At 42.3% G+C, this 21,436-nt stretch overlaps 1 protein-coding gene across 8 annotated transcripts in view; it reads right to left on the bottom strand.

The window, feature by feature from the left end:
• PTPRM (protein tyrosine phosphatase receptor type M) overlaps positions 1-21,436 on the bottom strand; it is a 762,555-nt gene that overhangs the window by 233,472 nt on the left and 507,647 nt on the right. For all 8 annotated transcript variants that reach the window (XM_069468544.1, XM_069468545.1, XM_069468547.1 and 5 more), the window contains one exon: positions 5,064-5,196. In XM_069468544.1, coding sequence (XP_069324645.1) covers positions 5,064-5,196 — 133 coding nt within the window. The remainder of the gene's footprint in view (positions 1-5,063; positions 5,197-21,436) is intronic.

Genomic DNA, 21,436 nt, shown 5'->3' with positions numbered 1-21,436 from the left:
AAGTTTGTAAGATTCTAAATAACTCTTATTATTCTCTGACACTTTCCCCCATAAGATAAAAAACTGGTGCCTACATTCTGTACTCTTCTTTTAAAAATAAAATCTTCTCTGTAGAGAACTACTGTTATGTTAAGTCCAGAAATAGGGACCATATAGAAGCTATTAAAGTAATCACATAAAGTCCGGGTTGGAAGAGGCCTTTACAGAGGTTGATTCGTTCAACTCACTCTTGTACCACAAGCCTAGTCAGCTGTCATCTGGAAATCTGAAGGATGGCAGCTGATTGACAGACTGAGATAAAGCGTCCATACGTGCTCATGTGCACACATCCTGTTTCATGCATGCTGAAGTATGTGGTTCTATTTATATGACTGCTGCATATTAAGTCCACAGATTTTAAATAATAATCATGAAATATCCACATAGGACTGCCTAATGTATCTCAGGAAAGGGGATTTTGAAACAAGACTTTAAATAAAGCATCGACACCTAAGACATTTTCCACATACAAGTCACACTTAGCTATAGCGGGAGTGAAACCCTGTCTCGTATGTAAATGGGTGGGGCAGGGGAACTGTAGTTAATGTCAACTGGCCTCCGGCCACACGCTGCAGCCATCTCTTTGAGAACAGGGCTTTCATCAAATTTTCCCTCTCATCTTTTCTGTTTCATGATGTCCTCAGAAAAACTTCCCATTTTTAGTGCCATTTTCTTCTTGGGAGGACCAGCAGTATTTCAGTATAATAGAATGTGTGCTAAATATTTAATAATACGTGCTGCATTTACAAAATGCACATCTGTTAAAATGTGTTACAGAAAGGAGATAGAAAGTGTTTCAGAATTAAAATAGTTTTATTTACCTGTAACAGGTGTTCATGTAATAGAATAGTTACCACTTGCTATTTTGCCCTAGAACACACTTCTCTTTAATTATTTTCAAATAGCCATAACTTCTGTGATTTCTATGTACCACAATGGCTGAGACAGAGATATTACTGTAATTAATACAAATGTTTTTCAACTTCTGAAAGATCTATAGCAATTTTAGAAACACTAGTAAATATAATTAATCATGGTAAAATTGACGGTGCTTATATGCTAAATTCTGTCAAACATGTTATTGAGATAAATTATTCCTTATAAAAATGTTGAAAATGAAGGCATTTTCATTTATACAAATATATTTAATTATACATGGATGAAACATAGTAAAATGAATATCTCCTACTCAAATTGTTTTATATCAATTCTCAGAGTCTATTGTCATGTGGCTCTGTGTGGAACTTTTATTTTGCAGATCTTCACCTCACACTCTATCTTAACATTTGCTGCAACAGAATGTCAAACCCTTAAGAGAGCACATAATTTTCAGAAAGGGAAAATAAGAAGAAATTTCTTTGCTTATGGGATAAAATTAAATGTATAGATTTTGTAAAAGTTTTTTAAAGAAGTTTTCAGATTCTGTTAGTCCAGGCAAAGTCCAAATGGATTAATTAATGCTCATAAACAAAAACCAGCTAGTCATTCATTTGAGACAGATCCGTAAAACATTTAGTCAAATAAAACGGATGGCCATGGTGGTTTTTAGTCATTATTGTCTATTTTTCAAAGAAAGAGTTAGTATGAGGTGACAAGAGTTTACATTTTCTGTTAGAGGCCCACGCTCAGCAACTCTTTTTTATATACAGCCCACCCTTCAGAGGACAAAACGATGTCCACTCAGCTAATAACTGACAATGCCCCCATACAGGGTCAAGCAACTCTCCAGTGCTGGCATTTGTGGCCGTCCCCTTCAGCCCTGTCAGGCACAGCCAGCCCGGTGCATTGCCCAGCACAGAAGGCAACGCCTGGCTCATCCTGGGCAGCACAGACATCCCATTGTATTTCCAGAAAGGCCCATGAATTGTTTCACTCACACTTGCTCTTGGGCCCAGCCTGTCTTTAGGACCAGTGGCATCTATGTGAGTTGGCTGACTCAGGATGCTGCGGGCCGAGGAGACACGGGCTGATCAGCCCATACAGGAGCACGCTCGAAGTTTGAAAGCACTAGGTTCTAACCAATAAAAATGACAAATAATACACTGAAATCCACACCGGAGGTGGTTCTTTTCCGTCCCTCCCCTGTGAAGGTGGGAACATGAGGCTGGGAGAGGAACAACTCACCAACCAACACCTCTGGGCCTGAAGTGCACAAGGAGGCCCTGGGCAGACCCAGTGCGAGGGTGTGAACAGTGACTATGGTGACAAGCACTCACTGCACTTCCAGAACAGCCGCCGCGTCGCTGTGTCGTGATGCCACCACAGGCTGCCACCTGACAGGAACCCTGATACTGGGTAACTGGGAGAGCTACGGAGATCTTCTGGTTCAACTTTTGCAACTTATTAATACAAATGAGGGATCCAAGACCCAGAAAAGTTCAGAATAACAAAATCAGTTCAAATACAGATCTGGGAATTCCAAATCTAAATGCAGTGCTTTTCTAACCAAACAATGTTGGTTAGAAAAAGAACGTGTTTATCAATAACACTCCAGCAACTTATCTGTGATTAATATGTTGTAACTGCTCTGCTTAAAAATACTACTTTCACAATTTACCCTTGAATTTTGGTTGCAAACCCTGAACAATTAGAAGTTTTAAGAATTTCTATGAAATATGATAGTTTGTACCACATGACCGACTGTTCAGATGTAAATTTTACAAGTTTTGTATTTCTAGGCATAGTATATTGGCTAATTTGCCTGACAGAGAACACATTCTATATTTCAGAAAAAGTAAATGCAAAAGTGGCACAAGCCATGAAGATAACCCTTTTAAGATTGTTATCTAGTAAATAATCACGTAAATCTGACAAGACTTATTGGTGTTTAGTGTAAAGTTGATCAAGGCCATATGCTACCGTAGGCGATCTCTTCCAAGGCATAATTTATAACATAACCTCAGTGACCACCTGAGAGTCCCCGGTAACATGATGAATTAATCCAGCAGAAACAGACCCTTGGAGGATTAGCTGACATTTAGCTAAGGTCACAAGGGCAACTGGATTAGTAGTTTCAGGCTATGCCTCACAGAGAGCTTGCCAGACGACACAAAAATCCAACATATTCCCAGAATTTAAACTAAACTAAACCAAAATGTTTAGTTTGCCTATCCAGGCGTGGAAAGGCCTAATGTTGCTTAGGATTTATATTGGGTCATATTTTTTTTAAAAAGTACAAACCACTGGTGCCAACACTAAGCTATCGCCATAAACATCAAGGTGGGGAACAGGCGAAGAACATCCAGGAAAATATTACGAGAGGTGAGAGATAAGGGAAAAAGAGAGACAAAAAGAAAGAAATGTGGGGAAAAAAGGGAAATGAAGACATAAATAGGTGAAGAAAAAGAAGAAGGGTAAAGAAAGATGAGGTACAGAGAAATAGAATGAAAAGGAACAAAGAATGGACAGTGAAGACAGAAATCAAATGATGGAGGAAAAAGAGAAAAAGGGATAAAGGACATATGACAAGTGGAAAGGAAGAGTTGAAAGCCTCGTGGTGCCCACAGCTGTTTGTCCTGGTGCCTGACCGGGACGAAAGCACACCTGGAGGAAGACGCAGGGAAGGAAGACGTGCAGGTGTGTGCATTTGGATATTAACTCTCTCCTGAAATACTGCTGCTACCCAGGGTTTCATCTTCCCTCTCCACGTTCCTCCTCCTCGCTCCGTAGTAGCTGAGTGACCTCACCCAAACCATGGCTTTGCCTCCAGAAATGCTGGCGACTCCCAGCCTATGGAAATCATCACCGCTAGGCCACAAGGGCATTGCCAACTGCCTGGTGAGCTTCTTCACTTGATTTTAAAGGAATATTGAACTGAAAATCTGCAAAGCTGAACTCTCCATCTTTACTCCCCAGAAGTGTTTGAGCTGCCACAGTCCACGCTCTGGTGAACGGGGATATCGCCACTCACCGACCCAAACCAGTCACCACAGCAGGTTCTTACTAGGTTGTCCCCCCTTCCTCCAAATGGCTACTAAAATTTACCTCCTAAATATTTCTAAAGTTACCCCTTCTTTTTATCTAAGGGGTCTCCTGACTCAAGCTCCCTCCCCTCCTCACTGTGCCTTCCTGCAATAAAAATCAGAGCATGTTACTGCCTGTTCAAAGGCCACCAGCAGTTTCAGGACCAAGCGCAACCTCCTTCCATGACCAGAGAAGACATTCAAGTCCCCACTCTGCTGACCTCCTATCACCCACGACCTCACCCCACTCCATGCCTGTAACCGTGTTCAAACGACAGAGAAAAGGAACAAGACCGATGCATTCCCTCTGGGAAAATTTATCCTATCACTTCTTCCCATCTATATTTTTATGTTAATTTTTATATAGAGATTTTATCATTAAGCAAGTTCTTACTTGTTTCCACAAAACAAGACATTGCGTATCTTTCACACATGGGCGGTGAGGACTGCTTATTAAAGCCATTTCTGTGTTTCTCCTCCCCCAGACTACCCCGCGGCCACACAGGGCAATCTTCACCCAGTCAAACTGCTCTGCCACCTGTTCTGAGACATGCTGATTGAGGCCCTGCGTTTCTCTGTCGGGCTCCTCTTTGAGATTCTCTCTCATGGGCTGTTGTGCCGATGACCCACCCGAACACAGTGCCTACGTAGAACACGGGCTCAATTAATTCTGTCATCATCACCATTTTCATCAAAATGACAAGGAAAAGTCATCTTCCTCATCTCCTGGAGAATATCAAATGTGCCAGTGTATTAGCAATAACTAGTAAACGTTTCCTGGTGAATAAATGGCTTTTACGATTTTGCAGAGCTTTCTGTACCACCCTGTGGGAAGACACAGGATTCTGACGTTATTCTGTATATTCACAAAATCATAGCCATTTACTCTAAATATCTGTCCCACAAGCTTCAGTGCTACCTGATGAAAAATGTTAACAATCACAGAATCGCAGATGTGATTTGGACATCAAAGCCAGCGCAGTCACTGCGTATCTTTGCACACAAGAAGCACCCTGCAAACAACGGGATATAACCATGTCTTCGGCAACATGAGGGGCTCACCTTTTGTTCATTACCAACACAACTCCGAGAAATATAATAACGAACAGCAAGATGCCCGCAATGACGCCAGCAATTTTGACTGTATGGTCTGTCTGTTTCTCGGGTTCTGGGACTGGTTTCGGAGTGGCAGCTCCTGAAGATGAAAGGAAATCAAAAAGGAGAGAGAGAGTGAGTGAGAGAGAATAAAGATGTCACATTTTAAAAAATTTCGCTGCATTTAACAGTAATAAGACTTATCAGAGCCAGCAGACAGACAAGCTTTGATTTTTTTAAACAGCTTTCATATGCCCTGAAAGGAGTATAATTGTGCATGTTGTTCTTCAGTATTTTATGGAACCGCAACACAGGCTGGGTAGCACACCCACGCCTGACCCTCTTATAGGAGACTCTTCTCCAACAGTTTGTAAAAAATATTTTTATTATCTCTATTGGCTCCTGCTCTTTCTGCCATTTAAAAACTTAGTCACAACACAATAGCTATCCTTAAGCCTTTATCCAAATTTGATTTGCTGGAACATTTTCTTCGATAATTTTTCATAAATGAAGCAGTAATTCCATAACATATTAGCCCAAACACCTGGAAAAGTGAGATAAGCTCATTTACCATGCATTTTACCAGCAATTGTTTTTTAACACAATAGAGTATTTTCCCCCTGTCTTTGGAAATCTAAATCTAGGTCACATCTGGTAGGCAAAGACTCCTTCTGAGCAATTTATTCACAAAGTGGGAAGCAGCTGATGATCACACCACTGGCACCCACATTTAATTTCTGTTTAAATGAGATAACCGGGCGCTCACGGTGGCGGCGGGCGCAGCTCTCCTGCTTTCTCACAGTCAAACCGTGAGACGTGTTCATCCTGCTCACCGTATAATGTGATGGAATGCCAAATCCATGTCTGAGGAAATATCCATTTCCTCTGCTCAATGCGTTTAGGATGAAAAATACTAAGAATGCAATGTTCAATTCCCTAAACAGAATCCATTTTTTAAAGGGGTTCTCCTTTTTGCATCAGGATGTGATGATGTTCACCGTCTGAGCCATCACACCACACTCACTGGGTAGACATCACTCCCAACAGAGGAGTTTCACGTCCAAATTTCTCACCTTAGAATTTTCTTTTTGTTTATGTCGGTAAAAATGTAATGAGATTGAATGTTTGCAAACCAGTTCTTTGCCCTCTCCCTAGGTTTTCCACTTATGCGTCCCCTGATTTTTGATAAACGTAACTATCACTGTGTCTGTGCCCTGTGCGGGCCAGACGGGCAGATTCTATGACGATTCGTCACCAAGAGAGAGGAAGGGCCAAGGTACCACTTTCCATCTGTTTCTCAGTTTCCTTTTGGAACATATAAATAACATTTCTTTCCAAAGTTATTCATATGAAGAATTCATGCAAGAGACTCTGCATCCTAAACATTGCCGTAGCCATCAGACCCACCCAGCTGAGTGAGTCGAGATGTGGGGAGAAACGCGAGGCAAAGATCGGGGCTGAGCTCCTTGGAGTTTCTCCTGCAAACGCACATGCCAGTTAAGTGAAGCCGTCTGGACAGCAGTGGTGATGTACAAAGCACACCTCATTAAATAAAAACCTTCTGGAGAAACCCTCACAGGTCAGTTTTACTTCTGACAACTTCAAGAGAATATCCTGATATTTTGTTTGAATGAATGAATAGCCCTCAAACTAGTTGTCTAGTTGAATCTTAAAAGTATTAACGTTAATGGCATTTTTATGTCAATTACATCTGAAATATACTGCTGCAATATACCGCTGGAGCACACAACCTGATGGTCCATTAGGAGGAAACTGTTACATTAAATAAATTGCTAAGAAAAACCTGAAGATAAATTGTGTATGTAATAAAAAGATGAATTAAAAAATTAAAAGAAAGCAATCCATATAAAAAGAAATAACATCTCAAATTCACAAAACTGAAAAAAGTTCAATGTTTTTCAATTTTGACTTTGTATTCAATTGAAAAAACTTAACTTTTTAAAAACAAAATCAGATTGGTGTTATTGTTCCAAATGTTGACATACTGGAAACCATTCCATTTATCTCAGTTGTTACAGATTGTTAGTTCTCCAGGTATATCAGGCATATTTTCTAAACAAATGATTTAAGTTGGTTTTTTTTTTTTTGGTAACTAAATTACGTCAGTACATGCAACACTTGGGAAAGAAAATGCTTAAAAAAACTTAACTTAAAAAATTTAAATATAAAAAATACCACAGATGCAACATGTACATTGTAAGAGAAGAGTTTGGCCCTGTGAGCCTAGGAGAGGCTGTCGCCTGCAGCCTTCTGTCCCCTTAAGAGGCAGGCAAGCACACTGCTCAGTAGGTATTATCATTCTTTAGCACTTACTGTTAACTCATTCACATTGCAGGTCCAGAAAATGAAACGCTCTGTCTCTGCAGGACACAGTTGCAGTGTGATTATGGCAGCAATCATGCAAAATGGGAACCCCGAGAGGGAAGGACGGCTGCCTGGGCCCGACCTTCCGGCCCAGTGGGATGTTAGGGTTTAGGAGAAGCATCGATACAAACACAAAGTCTGGCTGAAATAAGTGGCGGCCTCCTGTAAACTGATGGGTAGGTGTCACTGATTCTGGGTCCTCCCACCCCCGCACGGACAGTCCCTGCTCCGTCCTCTGGCCCTTCCTGAACAGGGCATCTCTAGGCTGTGCTTAGACAGGATGCTCCTCCTTCCACTTTTATTTCTTTGGAAACGTGGTTGTGGTTATGAGCCATCAGTCGGCCTTGGACAGAGAACAATTTGTGACAGACTATGGTTGTAACTGATGGCTGGTTCTTTTCCCCCCTCACCTAAATCTATGAATTTAACAATACAATTTACAAACTGCTTGGCAAAGAGTTGTTTTCATAATATTTTTCCCTCTGTCTTGTTATTTTCTTGCCAGATTTCTAATGGGATAAACTTTTATTGCTTTTTTTGTATAAATTTTAATTGTTCATGGAAAAGCATTTTCTCCCCTCCTCGTGTGCATTCTGTTTAGAAAGTGGTGCATGTTTAGCTCCTTTCAGAAAGAATAAACTTACATGTGTGCATTTTACAGTGGGCATTATCTAGCCTTGCCTATATTCATTAAAATGATGAAAAAGCTAAATATTACAGGGAGACTGAGGATGAGAGGCTGCTAAAATCACAGAGGATAATCCTCACAGATGCCTGTTCTACCGACTCCCAGTAACAGCGCTGGTTATTTTTTTTTTCTTTAATGACACAAAATAAAATCCAATCAAACTGCAGTGTTTAAGATTTCAGATATAACTTCTAGTGTAAAAAAAAAAAATCTTAAAAGAAATGGAACGATTATCCAACGCAGTATTTGGTTGGTTCTCAACTTGGCAGAAAACAGTCAATTTTGGCCCAGTGTTCAATGTTAAATTAAATAACAGCAGCAAGCCAGCCCAAGAACACGACGTACTCAGCCACTGGCTTGAGGTCTGGGCCGAATTCTGACTACTGAACTGGCCGCACAGACTTTCTCAAAGGAGCCGAGGGTGCGAGCCCAGATGGCCATGAAGCCACCACTGATGCCCAGAGCTACTGACGGCACCACACTCAGCATCGGGGCTGGTCTCACCTGGAAAGAACAGGAAGCCTTCCGAGAGGGAGGGGAGAGGCAAGGTTAGGAAGGGCCAAGGGGACAGCTCTGTTTAACAGTGGCTAGTGCTAGGCTGACCTTGAATGGGGAGAAAAAACAAATCAGCAAAATTCTTCATTTATTCAGCAAGTTCTTATTGAGCACCTAACTATGTGCCAAGCACTATTTTAGGAATAAAGCAGTGAACAGATGGGCAAAACAAAAACCTCTGTCCTGGTGGAACTGGAATTCTTGTACGGACAAACACGATGCAACCCAGTCCTGCAGGCAGTGTGGTAGGCGGTGCTCGGGGCTGGCTGCAGAAAGCCGTCGAGGCGGGTGGGCCAGGGAGTGTGAGGCCCGGGCGGATGCTAAGATCAGGGATCAGCGAAGGGATAACTGGAAAACAACATCTGGGCAGAGACCTCAAGAGGAAAGGGAGGGAGGCAGGCTGATACACAGGGAGGGGAAAAGCGAAAGGTACGAGATGAGACAGAAATTCTGAGTGGGACTGCAGGGCAGGGGGCTGGGAGGGCGTGGGGCACAATGTCGGCCGGCGGTGCCTCTGCAGATCCCTCTGCTTGAGATCCCCTACACGTGGACCCTGAGTACAAGAGGGAAATGATCTGGCTTAAATTTAACAGGATTGTACCAGCAGCCGTGTATACAACAAGTCGTTGGGGGACCACGTGGAGACGGGGATATTGTTCTGTGGCTCTGATCCAAGCAAGGGGCTGTGATGGTTTGGAATAAGACGGCAGCGGTGGAGGTGGAAAGACGCAGTCAGACTTGAGATACGATTTGCCAATCAACTGGATGGAGGGTTGCTAGGATCACATCGGTTTTTGGCAGCAGTCACTGTGACAGGCAGCTGCCATTCACAGATGTGTAAGCACTGCAGGAGGAGCAGGTGTGGAGGGATGGGCACACGAGGAGCTTAGCATGGGACCAGTGAGGATGGAGATATTAGGCAGCAAGTAGGCAGGTGGACATACAGGTGAGAGATCTGGGTTTGGAACATAAATTTAGGAGTTGTCATCAAAAAGATGGTATTTACAGATGTGAGCTGTACAGGAAAACTTAGGAAGTGAACACAGAAGGAAAGCGTGGGTTGATGGGTACCAGAAAGGAGGAGGAGGAGAAGGAGGGTGGACACAGAGAAGGAGGCAGCATCCACACAGAGCAGCCAGAGAGGAATGTGGCATCACAAGGGGGTCTTGTTTTCTCTTTTTTCCTCTGAAGATGGGAGAAATGACAGCATCTCTGAACGCTGATGCTAACGATCCAACATAAGGGGAAGCTGATGATGCAAGAGAGAGCGAAGCCTGCTGGGAAATGTCCTCGTAGAGGCTGGGGCTGGTGGGGCTGGCGGCAGAGGAGCAGGGGCCCCGCACTGGCACAAGGGCTCTCGGAAACAGGCGTGCTGGTCCGGGAGTGGGGCGCTGTGGTGGTCTCATTTCCCAGTGAGAAAGGGAGCAAGAGGACCCCAGGGACTCAGAGCAGGGAGGAGGTGTGGGAAATCGGAGGCTCGAGAGGAAGCACTGAAGAGTCACCTGGAAGAGGGAGACAGGGATGTCCTAGGCTGGGGACGGGTGGAATTTGCTGGTGGCCAGGCTGGGAGTTCCAAGGAGAGGTGGAGAGAGGAGGAGCCATGACTGGCCAGAGTGGTAAGGGGCTGAGGTATGCGGGGACGCGGAGCTGGGTGCAATGAGGTCACTCCCGAAGGCAGACAGCAATGGTGAGATGGGAGGGTTGGGGACAGGGACGGTGGCTTTGTCTAGGAGCACAGGGAGCCCTGGGACCTTCTCTTCAATGCTCATAACTAGGATGAAAACGGGGAAGAGGAGGAGGAAAAGGCAGAGGGTGATGCCTACTCAGAGTTACACCCCACAGGTGGGAGGAGCGAGCAGTGGGCTGACTAGTGGCAGAGAAGCTCCTCTGGGCCACGCGGACGTTACCCTTCACGTTTCAGGGTCGCAGGGATGGACGTGGCGATGAGCATCCTATTCATATGCTCCGGCCAGCCTTGGCCCTCAGATGCACAGCTCCCTGGTAAGTACCTTCACGCTCCAGGTGCCATAACTGGGCTCTGCGAGGGAGGGGGACGGGGAAGAAGGCCCGGCCTTGTCCCGCAGGGAGCTGGCCTCACTGAATGACACCAGAAGCCACGACATGTGCCACAGCACGCGGCAGAACCTGACTGCGGAGGAACGGAGGGGGGATCCGGAAGGGCTCCCTGTCACGAATGGGCCGGAAGGATGGGGATTTCGACAGAAGCTGGGAAGGACGCCTCAGAAGCTGAGCCAGAGAGGCCTCTGTAGGGATATACTAGCTTCACTCAGGTCGGGCCCGGGCCACGGGGCTGGGAGTAGCGAGGAGAGGGCGTGGGGCTGAGGCTTTATGGTGTGACAGGCGTTCCTCATTGGTAGGACAGGCCAGACTAAATTTAATAAACGAGGAACCACAGAGAACAACTGGGTGGCAGCTTAAGAATGACTGGGCAGCCACACGCAGGCTCACTGAGGAAGGCAAGGTTAGAAATTCAGGGAGCAGTGGGAAGGCCACCGCCCCACCCAGGCCAGGAGCCCCCCAGTCCGAACTAAGAACCGATGGCGTGCAGAGACTCCCAGAGGCACAGTTGCTGCGCACGGGTGGCAGCACCCACGGGTGGTGCTCAGGCTCACAGTGTTGGGGACCAGGGGAAACCTGGGGCCATTATGGGAATGTGTGACCGGCCTCCTGCTGGAGGGTAACTGTGTCTGGTTCAATGTTTGAATTGAACCCAAGCAGCAGACTACCTCATCTTCATAATATGCACCAAGTTTCAGTGGCAAACCGAATTCCACAATACTACTCCAGGTATTTGGGGGAGAAAAAGAGGAAAAAGGGTTTGAGGACAGTGGCAGTGGGAACTACTGAAAAGAGAAACCAAGGAGGCTGAGAAACCTTACGAGATGAGACAGGAGTAAGAGCTAAAAGTAGAAAATAAAATGGAAACCCTGGGAATTTGTAAAAACATTGTTTCTCCAAGGGTGTTTCAAAGAGCACTGGTCCCAAAACATATTCTAAAATTTCAGTTGAGTACTCACTCACTTGTTGCTAGCATTTTTATGACTTTTATGGAATAGACAATCTATTTTAATTAATTTTAATAGGCTTTTATAAAATCTTTGCAGAGGTAAATTTATGTTCTTTTTCTTAAAAATACCAACATCTTGGTTTGAAAGATTATTGAGAGACAGTTCATTCATGTCTTGTTGCTCAGAGAATTAAAGTTCCTTGCAGTCTGGTTTAGTTTTTTTTCTTTTCAATTGTACCTTCACATTATACATAATCACAAAACACCTCCAAGATTTTTCATTTAAATTACATATCATTGTTTTCCTTCCTGGGAATGCAAAGTCAATCACTGCTGCTGGAATAATCTACATTCACACTTTCTTCTTTGTAACCTGATTAGGCTTTTGAATTTATAACATTTCCTTTGTCCCTAATTTCCACTGTAGGGCAAACAGAGCATACACAACTTACAAGTTATAATCAGAAACATAATTTTTCATATAAAACTGAGATACTGGATTGTTTGATATATACCTTCTCTAAAAAATTAATCTACTTTTTTATTTTTGCTCTAATTTCACAGCAGTCATTGCTCTCGTTTACTGATGTGGCTGACACCCCGCCGATAAGATGATCTATCAAAGCCTCATCACTTACTATCTGGACACTAAAAGTTCCCAGAGAATTATTAGTGCTGTTATTGTTCTGATGAAATAGTTTTATTTTTTCCATTTGAATTTCTCAAATCACGGTTAGGTAATAAAATAAGGAAACAAATTGTCAATAATAAGTTATGAACTATGTGCACCTTTCACATAAAGTGAATTGTCAATAAAGGGAATGTGAGTAGCTGCTTCTGAAACAGATGGTTTTCGAGGATGACTTAGGAGTGGAAGTTTCCAACAATTCGTTTGAAACCAAACTTTGAAGGCATTAAAATAGAAATCTACTGTCCCTCAAATTTTCTTCCAGACTTTGTGCCAATTCAGGTCATAGTCCAGCTTGTGTTTACCTCTTAAAATTGTTACCTGTGAGAGAAGGATCAACACAGCTTCCTGCACAAAGTAGTGACTGTTTGCAAAAACCCTTTAAAGCTTTGTCTGCTGCCTGAAATTTGTCATTCACCATCTTATCAAAAAGGAAGTATACCTAATCAAATCTATATGCTTTCTAGAAAGTATCAATATTTCTGAGGCTCAAAAAATGTAAAAAAGACCAGGTGCAGTGGCTCACGCCTTTAATCCTTGTTCTTTAGGAGACCAAGGTGGGATGAGACAGGAAGGAGTGGATGGATTCACACTCTCAACCCAGGTGTGTCTGACCACGAAGCCCACTCTTACTTCATTGTGCCACCAGTTCCCTAGTGTAATACAGAAAAGTCAGGTGACTGCTGCTAACACTATGGAAGACAAGACTCAAGTGTAAATGGATCTTGATCGGTTGTAAAGATGAGAGCCTAACAAAAGAATGGAAAAAAACAGTGCACAACAATGTAATAAGGAACTAAACATCCTGAAATAAAAATAAGATCAATATGTGAGGATGAAGGAGTTCTTGGGCAAAGTGCAGAAAAGCCTCAGTAATATGGTCAACGTGATTCTGAAATGCATGAGTGGAATGGCACGCACACAATCCCTCTGCAGTCCAACATGCCGGGCAAGGTGGAGACGCCAAAAAGAATCAAAGAAGAGAAACACAAATGATTGACAGAGTAGAAAAGAAGGACTACGAAGAAGGAAAAAGGAATTAAGGTCATTTAATTAACCCAGGAGAAAGCAGGCAGGTGCCTTGCCACTACCTGGCACTGGGGTTTCTCAGGAGTAAGGACTGGTTCTTACCACCTTTGATTTCCAGGGCTTAATACAGTCTCTTTAACATGCTGGCCACCCGACAAGCCTCCACTGAATGAATGTCTTAAAACACACGGGAAGCATTTGTAAAGAGAACAATGGCCACGTGTGATCTGTGTACGGATATAGAAAAATATTTTTGAACTCCTGCTTATATGTTCAAAACATATAGAAAAATATTTTGCAGGAGTTTAAGTTCTTACAGAGAAAGGCTAATGGAGGCTTTTCCCTCTCTCTGCATAACACAGTATGCACTCAATAGAAGTCAGAGCTAGACCAGCCTGAGCAAGAGCGAGACCCTGTCTCTACAAAAAATAGAAAAATTAGCCATGTGTGGTGTTGTGCACCTGTAGTCCCAGCTACTCGGGAGGCTGAGGCAGGAGGATCGCTTGAGCCCAGGAGCTTGAGGTTGCTGTGAGCTATGATGACACCACTGTACTCTAGCCGGGGCGATAGAGCAAGACTCTTTCTCAGAATTAAAAAAAAAAAAAGTCAGCGCAAGTACATGAATTTTGGTTGTACAAAAAGGACATTTTGATCTGCGGTACATAAAATAAATTACAAAGGAGGTTAACTCTATCCTTGGGTTGAAGAACAGTCACCTGAAATAGAATGGTCAGTTTCCACTGTGTTGTACAACCTCTAATGAGTCAAAAAATACTATATTTTTCTTTTCTTCATTTTTTTCTCCATTGCTACTACCACGACCCTGGTCTACTTCTCTTCTGGACTTCTATACTTGACTCTCAAGTGGACCTCTGTCCAGTCCCTTGGTCATACTGCAGCCACATGGACCTCCCTAGATAACAGCTCTGCTCAGATCACTTTCACTTAAAGAACCAAAACCAAAACTGAGAGGTCCCTAATGCGTATTTCCAAAGGCAATCAAGGCCTTTCACGAGTTGGCTCCAATCCTCTTTCCTAACATTATGCCTCCCCTCTTTCTGGAATGAACCAAACGGAAATGGTCCAGTTTTCCCCATGTCCCCAGCATTTCCCCTTCTCAAGGCCTTTGCTCCTATTGCTCCTTCTCCACAGAAGCTTTCGCCACTCACTTTTTATAGGTTCAAATCCTACCCATCCTTCAAAGGCCACACAGCTCAGATACTTCTCCCGATCGCTTTGCAGGAAGCATTCTCTCTCCTTCTGAACTCCTACAGCACCTTGCTGCACCCCTCTCGCACAGAACTTAATACTTTCTACCTTGAGTTCTCTTATTCTGGTAAATCCTTTATGTCATATACTAAACCCTAAGTTCCTTGGGACAGAACTGGTCTTGCTCATCTGTGGGGCTCTCACAAGACCTGGCCTGTATCTTACTACATGTCCACAGTACCTTTGAGAACGTGTTTGCTGAATGAAAGATCTCTTAAACTTCACTTTAATTTTCCTATCTCTTTCATTTGCACTTTTCTTCATAGCCTAACTATTCTTTTTTCTATTTACTTAAAGTCCTCAGACATTGGGCAATGGGCATACTTGGGAAATGAAAAGGAGGAAAAAGTCGAAATGGAAAGTAAAGACAATAGGTCCTATTTCATGGTCTGTCTTCCATAGATCCCCAGTATTTAGAGAGAGATTTATTAAGAGAGGCATCTGCAGCTAATCTTTGGAGGATCTTACTTGAGCGTCAAGACAACATGCTAAGAAAGAAGATGTCTGAACATGGGCTCCACTGACTATGCCAAGAGATGGCCAGTGCAGGGAAGAAGAGTTTTTATCAGTACAGATGACAGATGAAAGTCTACTATGCTTTGAATGTCCTTTCCAAAACTCATGTTGAAGTTTAGTTGCCATTGTTACAGTATTAAGAGGTGGGGCCTCTAGGAAGTGATTAAGTCATGGGGCCAGAACTCTCAGGAATAGATTGATGCCATTATTGCAGGGGTGGCTTACTGATAAAGAATGAATTTGGCCCTATTTCCACTCTCTGAATCACACACTGACTTCTGCCTTCCATCATGGGACAAGCCTCACCAGATGCCAGTGCCATGCTCTTGGATGTACCAGCCTCCAGAACCAAGAAACAAGTAAACTTTTACGTTTATATATTACCCAGTCTGTGGTATCCTGTTGTAGCAGCAGAAAACATGAAGACAAAGTCCATACCAGGAAATTGCATCAATGATAAAATGAGATTAATAGAAAGTAAGAGCACAGAAATAAATACTAGTGGCAAAATATTATATTTTTAGCACTAAAAGCAGTGAAATATATATCCACCAATGATGAGAAAGTTAACTGGGTACATGTCAGAGAGGCAGGAAATGAGTATCTGTCAAGAATAAAGTGTTATGAACTCAATAACTCAATATTTGTAATGATTAAGAGGATATAGACCATTTTTCATGATCGTATATGGAATTTGTTTTAGAAGCCTTTAAACTAGCCTAAATTTCTGCTGGAAAGTAATTACAATGGTCTGGGACTTTTTAGGAAGTAAAAAACAGAGAAACATCTAATAAGATAATACTGATAGGCTCAAACTATTAAAAATAATTTTATTCAATAAAATGGTTACCTCATTTCTATAGTCATGCATTTTCTAACTTTCTTCTTACTCATAGAAAAAATAAGGCAGAAACATGAATAATTCCCTTTATCAGGCACCTAAACTGGCTAAAAGACACATGGAACTGACTCTGATGTGGTCATTGCTCATATGCATGTGTGTGCATGTGTCCAGAAACATACACCAGGCCGGATGTGGTGGTGCACACCTGTAATCCCAGCATTTTGGAAGGCTGAGGTGGGAGGATCACTTGAAGCCAGGAGTTCAAGAACAGCCAGGGCTATTACAAGGCCGTGTCTCTACACACACACACACACACACACACACACACACAAAGCAACAAAAAACCAAAACCAAAACCAAAACAAAAGCAGCCAGGTATGGCAGCATGGACCTGTAGTCCCAGCTACTTGGGAGGCCGAGGCAGGAGGATTGCTTGAGCCCAGGAGTTTGAGGCTGCGGTGAGCTATGGTGATACCACTGTACTCCAGGCTGGGCACCAGAGTAAGACCTTGTCTCAAGGAAAAAAAAAAAGGAATATTTAAAAAAAAAATAAATATACCAACATCTAAAGAATTATTGGGAGACATATAAGGAGAACCCATCAAATTGGTAATATTATCACAAAGATACTTTTGTTTTCATCATGTTTACATATTTACATCTTGAGTAAAACAGATAAAACTAAATCACAGTAAGGACAACACCTACATAAAATCTCAGACAAAAGCTTCTATGCCAATGTGTTTTGAGCAAGAGCTCCAACTTGTTTATAATTAATAACCCACAATCAATAATTACATCATTAGCAATACCAATAAGTAAATTATGTATATGAAAGTGAACATCAATTACATTGCTCGAGTGATGTACTGCCTATGTACTAGCGTAAATGTGAAGCTCATCAGGGATACTGACGCATGTGCTGAGCAGATGCCATTTATTAACTCCAAGGCAGGTGCCAGGTTTATTTTCAAGTATTGTTTCTCAGCCATAGTTATTTACTCTTCTAAAGACGAAAACAGCATGCTGGAGAAAACTCGTGGCTCAGCCCCACTTCTAAGTCAGGCTTCTCATTCCCTTACACACTGCTTTACATTTGTCCACCTTCATACCTCCTGTCTGAAAAAGTTATTAAATGAGATAATCTATAATCCACCTTAACAGAGTTCTATGAAAGGACATCCCCTCATGTGCTCTTGAGAACTGATGTTACTGAAGGATAAAGACAAAGAAAGGTGTCCACATTTAAGCCAAGGACACTGAGGGACAAAGGAACCTCAAATGGCCGACAAAGGGAACCTGGTGTTTTATCCCGTGTGCTCGGCTACGGGAAGGACAGAATAGGTTATACAATGCTTTGGGCTATTACTGCTTGAAATAAAGTATTTGAAAATGTGGTAACTTTTCATCATTATCATCATTGCCATCATTGCCAGCAGCAAGATAATAGCCTGGGTCACCTGATGCTGTTACATCCCAGTGACAGGTGAATGGAGAATGCCGTAAGTGGGGACTCACTGCAGGCCTTGACACAAGAGAGAAGAATAATGCTCTGCTCATGCTCTGGTGCTCCTGGAGACCACAGCATCCACGTGGTGTTCATGTAAACAATACGCCACATACCAACACGAATCCACTCATTCTCCCAGAAGCTCAATTTCGAACCTCTCTAAAGGGCTGCAGTGTCACACACTTGGACTGGCAGCGGCCAGATTAATTACCTAGTTTTCTTGAGAGCCTCAAGGTCCAGACAACAATCCTATATTAGAATAACAATAACAGGCCCCAGTGGAGGCTCAGGCCTGTAATCCCGGCACTCTGGGAGGCCCAGGCAGGAGGATCCCTTGAGGTCAGGAGTTCTCAAGACCAGCCTGAGCAAGAGCAAGACCCTGTCTCTACTAAAAATAGAAAAAATTAGCCAGGAGTGGTGGCATGTGCCTGTAGTCCCAGCTACTCAGGAGGCTGAGGCAGGAGGATTGCTTGAGCCCAGGAGTCTGAGGTTGCTGTGAGCTAGGTTGACGCCACAGCACTCCAGCTCAAGCTCCAGTGACAGAGTGAGACTCTGTCTCAGGAAAACAAAAAAAAAAAGAATAATAACAACAAAGCCACAGAAGAAGCACCAGCAACTGCCATTTCCTCTGAGCCAGCTTCATGCTCAACTTTACGTACATTATTGTGTTCCATGCCCACAGCCCACGATGAGGTTAAGAAAGAGCATTCTCCCTGTTTTACAGAAATGGAAACTGAGATTTCGAGAGTATGAGAGACTTGCCCAAGAAGCCTGGACATGAACCCACGCCTTCTTTCTAAGGTGCATGCTTTCTAACCAATGTGCGCTGGGTCCAGAGCTCTTGTGTGAGCTATCTTATTAAGATCAGGGGCAGAGAACTGTTAGGTTCAGATTCCTATCTGACATGTTTGAAAACTGCCCTAGGAAGTGTACCACGTGGGTCTGAAAATGATTCCAATTCTACCCCCGAGGACTCTCACCTGTTCTGTGATTCTTACACTTCTCCATCATTTTTACCAGTATGGGCAGGAGAGAGAACAAGTACCAATAGGAAACTCGCCTTTGCCCTAAGTGGCCTACTGCAAGCTTGAAATTTTGTTGGTCTTTTGATCTCTTTAAATAAAGCATGAAAATGTTGAATTTTATCCCTGAATACATCAATTTTTAATAGAAATTATGTTTTGCATTATTTATGATCGAGAAAAGTGATGTTCCCAGAGATGCACTACGCCTGGTCTCGAGTCTTCGCGGACTCGGGCTTTCCAGCTGACCAGCATGTGAGGCGGGACGGCAGCCTGACCAGGGCTGCAGTTCAACAGTGCAGAGCGACCGCTCTCCTCCCCTTTCCCTCAGGACAACCTCCCCAACAGAGAAAAGTTATTTGATGAAGAATATTTGGTAGCTAAGCTAGAAGAGCCACAACGTGAGGAAGAATCGGACATTAAAGCCAAACACGAAAATCTCTCCTACTAAAAACAACAATGACAATTCTATAGAAAAGTAATATGTGTGTGCCACAGACTGGGGAGAGAGGTGGTATTTTTAACGTACTAGAATTTTAGACGTCAATATTTAAAAGACTTTGGGTCTCACAGCCCATTGTAGATGTCAATGAACAAGTTTCGACACTAATATTATTGAAAAGGCAAATGGAGCACTTCTGCTGGAAGACTGTTATTTTTCTCCTTTCATTCACCAAGGTCAGTAAAGCATTTAAAATAAATTCTTTCTTCAATAAGGAGTGTTGTTTAGACTAAATCTACCCTTGATACTTTCTCAATCCACTGCGTCTCTACATCTTGTTGTCTTGAGATAAAGAAGGAAATTCTGACCTCCTTTCTATTCTGATTAAATATATTGGATCACACCCATGAATATTTTCAAAGAACTCTCACAAATACAAGGTATTTTACAGTAATTCAAAAATATTTATTTAAAAGAGAGACTACATCTAAAGTCAACCAAAAAGTTAATCACATAGCACACAACACAGCCCACTGCCTACAAATTCTGAGGGAAATCTCTGGGATTCTTAGACATAAAACTATCAGAATTAATTCTGATGCTTTGTATGTTAAATTGTGCTAGTAATTTTCTAAAGCAAGTCAAAGGATGAAAATCAAAACATCACAATTGGTACCTATGAATAGCAGCTGGTGAACAGCGTCTGTGTGTCTGGTTCGACACTCGCCACTGGAGTAAAGGGGAAGGCCAAGTGACACAGATACTGTCACTCAGCTCTGATAAATATTTTTAAAATATCCAGGCCTTTTCCATTTTTATTAATATCAAGGATGAACTGATTTAATTTTACTATAAAATTGAAATATTTCCTCATAGAAAAGGCAAGAATAATTGAACTATCAATATAAAATCTTTCATGCAAAAATCTCAAAACTATTTAAATTGCAGGCACTTTTTCATAGTATTTTGTACCTTTTACCAAAATCTTTGCTTATTTTGAGCTCAAAACTTTATTTCAGCATTCTTTTGTGTAATGTACCAGATTAATATAAAAATTAAAGGTAGGTTTCCTAAACTATAAAATTTCAATATATGCTTTTGAAGCCAGAAAGCTCTATGCCTTACACAAATAAAAGACGGTTAAATACATTGTTTTGTTTTCCTTTATCACACTGCTGACGGAAAGGAAAAACACAAAATGATATTGAAAAATTAAATTGTTTTACACACTGAAAATCTTTTACACAGAAATTCTTAAGTTTATGTAATAAAAATAGAAAACAATACTATGTTAGTATAAGATACAGCTTTTAAAATATATAATTTCTGAAATCAAACACTTGATATTTGACTCAGCATTTCATTGCAAAAAATGACAGGAAGAAAGGAACAGAAGCCCCCATAGTACGCCTGTATCCTCTCACCAATTTCTTATAACTATACCGTTTTATAGATGAAACTGCCATAGTGAAATGACAAATATAACACATAAAAGAACAAAAAAGGGCAATAAATCAACAGTGACACTACAGCCCATTAAAATGCAGTCAGCTGGCATTGCAGGAAGAATAAAATTTTCCCCTCATTTTACATTCTTTTCAGCTGAAAAGGAAAGTTCAGAATCCTCAAGCTGCCCTTGTAAGAGATACTGAAAATGCAACCAAATTCTCCCCACACTGACAGTCCACAAAACACACAGAGCTGCTGTCCCCTCTCCACCTGACGAGGGAGGCCCAGACAGCGCACGGGGGTCCTTCCTCGGCCATACTGACATGATGCTGCATTTGACAAAAAACAAGACCCCTCGTTAGGTGGAAAATGCTGGCTCTAATTCAGCCACTATTTCCAATCAATTCAGCCACGACTTCAAATCAGTTGATTATTGGTTTCAATGAAGAGTTGGACCATTTTTATTTATACGGAAGCCTAAAGGAGAAATTTTCTTCCCTCCATTTTTACCCTAACTTCTCTCATATGGTTAAATTGAAGCTTCTAACACTGAAAATAACTCCAGCGCCATACAGATATTACGTTTTAGAGTATAACCAAGTATGTGTTAACTTATTTCATTACCCACTTCTCATTATCACTAATAGTTCAAGGTATTGATTGGTAAATTCATGAAGTGGGATATTTATTGAACTGTTTATGTTGGTCTTAACAAAGGCCATAAACATAAGTTCCTGGAGAGCAAAGAGCACATGTTACACTTCTGTGAATGATTCTCGTCTCTGAACGCAGAGCTAGGTACACAGCAAGCTCTTCGGGAGGGAGGAGCTCAGCTATTGTGGAGGATGCATGAATGAAAGCTTCCCTGGGCAGGCGGTGGCGGTGCTCCCAGGACAGCTTCCTAAGCTCATGGCA

Source organism: Eulemur rufifrons, chromosome 5 (assembly GCF_041146395.1).
Source record: "Eulemur rufifrons isolate Redbay chromosome 5, OSU_ERuf_1, whole genome shotgun sequence".
Classification (NCBI taxonomy): domain Eukaryota; kingdom Metazoa; phylum Chordata; class Mammalia; order Primates; family Lemuridae; genus Eulemur; species Eulemur rufifrons.
The sequence above is the reverse complement of the archived record's forward strand: the minus strand, read 5'-3'. Positions and strand labels throughout refer to the sequence as shown.